This window comes from Brienomyrus brachyistius, chromosome 8, assembly GCF_023856365.1.
Source record: "Brienomyrus brachyistius isolate T26 chromosome 8, BBRACH_0.4, whole genome shotgun sequence".
Classification (NCBI taxonomy): domain Eukaryota; kingdom Metazoa; phylum Chordata; class Actinopteri; order Osteoglossiformes; family Mormyridae; genus Brienomyrus; species Brienomyrus brachyistius.
The window spans coordinates 27388780-27395562 of NC_064540.1; the positions used below are offsets into that span (position 1 = coordinate 27388780).

Consider the following 6783-nt stretch of genomic DNA (forward strand, 5'->3'; position numbering starts at 1 on the left):
TCGGCTGCTCTGCTTCCTTAATGATTTCTACATTCCTAGTAAAAAGTAGTACCGGGTTTGAACTGCTTAACTGAAGGTCTAATAACATGTTCATCCATCTGGTGTCTCCTAGCTACTGCTTCTGTGGTGGTAAGTCTTTATCCATCTATAAACGGTCATGATGGGGGTCGTCGCTGAGGGGCACATTGAATCTCTACACATGTCCCATCTGATTTTTCCTACATGTTAAAGAATACTTATATGAAAAGCCAAGAATACCTGGGGCTGATGCCAGTAATTACAGCTTCCTTTTCCATATGTGATTTTTTTAGTGTATCCACAAAATACCGCGCAGGCGTGATCGGCAGTCATCCCGCTGTTGATCTTCAATGGAGTTTTGGTGTGTTTGAGCACTGCCCTGGGCCACATGGCTGTCTAGCATTTCAGGATTAAATATGCACCCTTTTCACAGACCCTGAAACCCGGGACTCTCCAACACGCCATTCTGTGTCCCAGTATAGCAGCAGCCCCAGTGGGCCGTGTTCACTTGGGGCTCCATCTTACACCCCGAATCTTACTGCCTCGCTTCTCCTCTCTCTCTCACTTTACCCCACCCACCCCCCCATAATACAGTCCACCAGCTGGGCACCAACCCATACAAAATCTGGTCTTAATCCCAGGGTCTTGGTCAAGTGCTGCTCAGTACTCTGTCTAAAATTGTGAGCTTCATTTAATTTTTACTGGCTGAAAACAAGTAAACTTAACTTCACACACATTTCACAAAAAATAGTCAACTCGTTTTCCTGGCTGAAGCGGAAAGAAAAGCCATTTAAGTGCCTGGCAGCTTGTGCCTCTGATGAAACTGCAGATGACGTGCTGAGTCTTCGCGAGACAGTTATTTGAGCTTCAGTCGGCTGACGTCTGTCCATCTACAGACAGATGTGAGGAGGCGTCTGGATACACACAAGGACAGACCACTAATCTCTCTTCGTTCTGCTCCCTTATCTTTTTTGCCCACTGACAGCTACCTGAATGACCTGGACAGAATAGCCAGATCGGACTACATTCCCACCCAGCAGGATGTGCTACGTACACGTGTCAAGACCACCGGCATCGTGGAGACCCATTTTACCTTCAAGGACCTTCACTTCAAGTCAGTACGCTAGATGTCAGGGCTGATGTTTCTGTTAGCCTGGTACTGTGTGACACAGAAGCAGACTCTACATGTGTGTGTGTGCTTGCGTGTTTGTGGCCCTGATTCTGCGTTACTGCCCGCCCCCCCATCCTGAGCATAGCGGGGTACAGAGTGCCTCACTTGGCTGTCACTCCCTACTGCCCCCATAGTGCCTGGGGCTGCACCTCTCTCACCCCAGATGTGTGCTGGCTTCATGAATAATGTACAACGTGAATCGGCACCAATTTTGCGCCTCCTGTCGCCTTTTATCCCGGCGGGTGTGAAGCCGTAACCGTGGCAACGACACCGTGCAAAAATGCCACCAAATGCCACCTAAATGACACAGTCTGCCGCAAAACCAAGGCTGGGAAGGGTGGCCCTGCGCCAAGACCCCAGTGGGTCTGGTCTGATTCTCACTGTCAGAGTAGAGAGAAGGCCACTGGTATAAGATGACATGATCCTCTCCAGTAAATATGATGGTTGTAAATGGGGCACACCCCAGGCTGGTCCACCATGGTCCCGACATCCTTAGTAGAATAGCTCCCATTCATCTCTAAGCAGTGAGGAGCTAGGGGGGGAGGGGGGGTTCATAGCAACGGAGGTGGAGTGGAGGCGTGCTGTAGCTATTGCCTGTCTGTAATGAACTGTGAGGGAGCTAAAACGGACCATCTGGGGGTCCCTGCGGACCGGTTTGAGAGACACTGTACAAAACCATGTGGATGAGGGAATGTCAGGGTGCAGACGCTGGTGATTGGCTCCTCCTCACCCTTGTGTTTATGTGTGTAGGCTGGTCAGCCTTTTGCACTCATTTACGACCAGGTGTGAGCGCAGTCCTCTCGGATATCACACGACTACAGCTCGGCTCAGGGTCCTACCCACAATGCCTTTCTCACTCTGAGGTGCCAAATTGGTCCCCATGTTTACCACTGTTTGTTGCCGAACCAGTGGAGTCAGTCTAGGTTTTCCGCTCAGTGACTGGTTCTTAGGAATCCAATGACTGTACTAGAGACATAACTGTCTCCTGGTGGTGCCTGTGGAGACACGACCATTGGCACGGCTTCTGGCCTGGATCACACCCAAAAAAAACATAGAAAACTCTTATTGATTTCTTATTGATTTTTGTCTATGATCCACACTATTTATGAGCTCTGTGACTGGTGATGTAGGAAATCTGGGTCTGACTGGTCTCCTCCTACAGGATGTTTGACGTGGGGGGCCAGCGCTCCGAGAGGAAGAAATGGATCCACTGCTTCGAGGGCGTGACTGCCATCATCTTCTGCGTGGCCCTGAGCGCCTATGATCTGGTGCTGGCTGAGGATGAGGAGATGGTGAGGCGTTGCACTCTTCCTCACAGCTTAACTGTAGTGTACAGTGTAGGATCCTACAGAGGGAAAGTGACCCTGAGGCTCCTCTGGTGCGGACTTTTAGCAATAGGAGGGCTGTTCTCATGAGAAGGCGTCATGAGCGTGTGTTTGAACTGAAAGCTGCTTCTCAACAAACCGTTTGACCACATGTTGTTGTGTTAAGCTACCGCAGTACCAGGAGTACTGAATGAAGAAGGTGGCGCTCTCACTGTGACCTACCTGCTTAGCCCAGTATCTTCTTTGTTTGTGTGCTCCTGGGAACTTTCACCATTTCTATGTAGGGGTGTTGCCCGCTTGTGGCCAAAAGCAACAGAAAAGGTTCTGCCAAGCTTCCCCTTTGAAATGTGCTTCGTCTGCGCAGAACCGCATGCACGAGAGCATGAAGCTGTTCGACAGCATCTGCAACAACAAGTGGTTCACTGAGACCTCCATCATCCTGTTCCTCAACAAGAAGGACCTGTTCGAGGAAAAGATCACACGCAGCCCTCTGACCATCTGCTTCCCAGAGTACAGCGGTACTGTGCAGTTTCATTTCAGTGTTTGCCCTAAGAAACCGAAACCATTTCCTTTGCCTGTTGTATTAGTGATTTAACTTTGGCTAAGCAAGGGGTATTTCTGGTACTAAAGCGACCTTTGCAGTGTGGAGGTTCTGATCTTTTAGCTGATCTTAACATGAGACCTTTTGTACACCGTCCAGGAACCAACAATTATGATGAGGCATCCAGCTACATTCAGTCCAAGTTTGAGGATCTGAACAAAAAGAAGGAAACCAAGGAGATCTACACCCACTTCACCTGCGCCACAGACACCAAGAACGTGCAGTTTGTCTTTGATGCTGTTACCGACGTCATCATCAAGAACAACCTTAAGGACTGCGGCCTCTTCTAGAGTCGGGGTGGCGGGGTGCTGAGGTAGGCTATCGATGTCCTGACACACCAGCCACATTCACTCTGACTCGTTTACACATGGCCATGCCCCCTGAGTGCTACGGGCATGGGAGCCAGTCTTTGAATGTCAGGGATGAAAATGTCTACAGACACATGAAATATAACAGTGTACATTGAGTATGCTGGTAATTGTATGAAACTTGCACTGATTCTCATGTAAAGCATGCATGGAAATTACGTGTAAAATAAATAAATGCATTGTTTTCAACCACTCCCCTCGTTGCACACACATTTTGACATGCTCAGCACCTGTCTGTCTTCACACATTCTCCCTCCCCGTTTATTTGGACTCTCTCTCCGTGTCACCTTACTCTGTGTTTCTGATCGGAGATGTACTTAGACAGCCGATGCTCTGATCTCCTGACGTCACATGCTTTCACACCTGTGCCCCTCGCAGGATTACTTGAACAGCTCTAAGAATCAGAAGGATGAAGTGAGACCATGAGGACCGCCTGCCTGCACTGGCCTGCAAAGAATTCCTGCTCTAATCTGCTTCTGTGTGTAAAACAGAGACTTAACCAGAGAACCTCGCAGAATGTCACCACCGCCGATCTCCTACTGCCGCATCTCCTTCTGTTTTTGTGGTATTCTGTTGTATGTTTGATATTTAATTTTAAGGGGGTTTCCATATATTTTTTTAACTCCTTGGGTGACCTACGACCACAGATTAACAATTTGTTTCTTTTGTTGTTTTTCATTCTTTAGCAGACGCAAAAATTAAATCTTTTATATAAAAAAAAATGCATTTATTTTACTTTTTCAAGATGTGGTGTGAAGGTTTGATGGAACTTTTAAATTGCAACAAGCTTATTTTTTAAAAGGAGCTGGGCATGATTAGAAAAAACCTGAATGAGAAGAAAATGCTTTAATATGTTTACATGAAGTTGTCGTTCTTAGATTCATCCCCTTTTGGTCCTGCGTGTCTGTTCATAGTTGGATATTGGCTCCAGGGAAAACACAGAACAGCATATCATTCCTTTATAAATGAAAAATAAATAACTAAATTACAAAGCTTCATACAGAGTGAAGAAACTACAAGATTTTAACTGGTATTTAAAATATGTATTTACCTAACATTCTTTTTTTAATGGTTACATTCTATATCTTTGAAAGTATGTTCTGTGCCTTGACTTCTGTTAATATCTGACTCCTTAAATTGCTTTATCAGTAGTATATATAGACTTAACTTAGGCCTAATTTCCATTTCAGTTCCTTCACGTTGCTGAAAAACAAGGTTAGTTGTTACGACAGAATCTAACACAGAAATGGGTAGTGTTGTTTTCATACAGATAAAGAAAAATCTTTTAAATGATTTTAATTTAAATAAAAGGTGCCATTAGACATCTCCTTCCTGTGTTTCTGTTACCGTGGTCCTGCGTCTGGTGGTGCATTGAAGAACATGAAGAGAGGTTCAGCATGGAAGTCACCTGTGTGTGTCCGCTTTGTGGATCCACAGCACAGCCTGGTTCTGGAAAGGTCACAGACAGTAGAGGAAGACTGTGGTTTTATACTGGCCTGAAGGAAGACTCATATTTTTTAGACCGGAAGGTAATCTTTAAGCACACATACGGATGACAGCAGCTACGATAGACAGCAGGAAGGCACAGCCAGAGGTCTCAGTCTACTTCTGGAAGAATCTCCAATGATTCAGAATAGCAACCTCTCAAGTTCCCTTAGCAGACCACAAAAAAAAATCAGTCAATATAACATTTTCTCAAGAAAGCCATCTAAAAATAATTCCATCTAAAATGGCTTTCTACAAATGGAATTCGCACATAGAACATGCAGCTGCATCACATTTAAATAAAGAGAAGAAAATGCCTTATTACATTGTATCAAAGTGTGTAATCTTGTATTTGTCAAATTCTTAATTGTATAGAAGCTGAGTTCTACGCTTTCAGTGTCTATAAACGTGAAGCGCCGGGGATCCGCATTAAAATGTACCAAATGAGTGAGTGTGGTCACAGTATCTCCTTCTGTGGGCTCTGCTTTTGCAGAAGTGCCATATGGCAATAGCTTGGAATGGAGACTAAAGCAGCTCCTTCAGACGTTTGGGTGACTTTTTAAACCACTCATTCTCTGGTCTTTATTCCAGGACCTCCCATCTGCTGCTACACCCCCCTCCATTCACCCTAATCTTCATCCTGTGCAAACAGTGCGGTTGAACTGGTAACTCCACCCTAAAATTAAGGCATAGGGTTATAGGTCAGGAGTATCAAATGATGTTGCTCATTTTCCTCGTCTTTTGTCCTAATGTAATTAGACTCAATTAGTCATAAGGTACACCTGAGGGACAGATCTCACTGACTAGCACACACATGCCTGCACTGAACCTGTCATGCAGCGCCTAACTCAGTCCACAATTTCCCCTTTAGGAGACCCTGAAAACTGCAAAATCATTCATTCGATGCCTTAACACTTGCTTACACTGAAGTATTTTCAGTTACGTTAAGAATGTTAATGACGAAGTCAGACTTAACCTCTGTTCAGGGACAGATCTTATAAACTGTCAGCATATGACACATTTTCAGTTTAATCACACATACCATTTACTGTTCTGGTTTGGTGCCTTTGGGAAGGCTGATGGCGCCATCTGTTGAATTCTCTGCAAAATTACGCTTTCCAAGTATTTCTAACATCAAGTCCTGGGCCCTGTAACACCAAGTAAAATTTGTTGGTTAGATAAGTAATGTGTCTGATTTGAGGTCCCCCAGTTTAAATGGACTTTATCATTGTTCGCTTACATTTAGCCCAGACTACCGTAAATCCAACAAGTTATCTTGCTAACACAAAAAAATCTGCTTTGTGAAGCAGGCCGCAGGAGTGTATGATAATGCGTACTCTGCTGAAAACAAGATACTTCCCTCAAACCCGAAAGTAAATAAAAATGAGACCATGCAGCACTAGTTAAAAATAAAAGGTAATAGACAATCTAGTGGTCTTATGTTTTTTGTTAAAACTTTGTGATCCTCTATAAACATCTCCTTATGCGCGCCAGTAAACGCTATACGCCCTTAGTGCTAACATGCACATTTCACATGGGATAAACCATGATTCTGCTGTGCAGGCTGTACATGTCATGTCTCTGTGTCCTGTGTCCATTCAGGCCACTGAGTTACGGCATTCGAATATTTACTCCGTGTTCAGCTTTACTACTCTATTGCAGTGATTTTTTAAATTACATTCGTCATGTACCCCCTGCCTCTGATTGTTGGACTGCATTACAATGCTGGCTGTCATGGTGGATTTGCCAGTTTTAGATCCGGGCCTGTAGGGGGCAGCACTGATGTTATTTTTACATGACAGTGCTCCTAGAAGA

General features: G+C 44.9%; 1 protein-coding gene across 1 annotated transcript in view; it reads left to right on the top strand.

Annotated features, from left to right (window-relative positions):
• Positions 1-4805, top strand: part of gnai2a (guanine nucleotide binding protein (G protein), alpha inhibiting activity polypeptide 2a) — a 35242-nt gene extending 30437 nt beyond the window's left edge. Inside the window, exons 6-10 of the mRNA XM_049022580.1 lie at positions 1004-1132; positions 2352-2481; positions 2879-3032; positions 3215-3428; positions 3862-4805. Coding sequence (XP_048878537.1) covers positions 1004-1132; positions 2352-2481; positions 2879-3032; positions 3215-3405 — 604 coding nt within the window. The 3' untranslated portion in view covers positions 3406-3428; positions 3862-4805. The remainder of the gene's footprint in view (positions 1-1003; positions 1133-2351; positions 2482-2878; positions 3033-3214; positions 3429-3861) is intronic.
• Positions 4806-6783: the final 1978 nt, after the last annotated feature.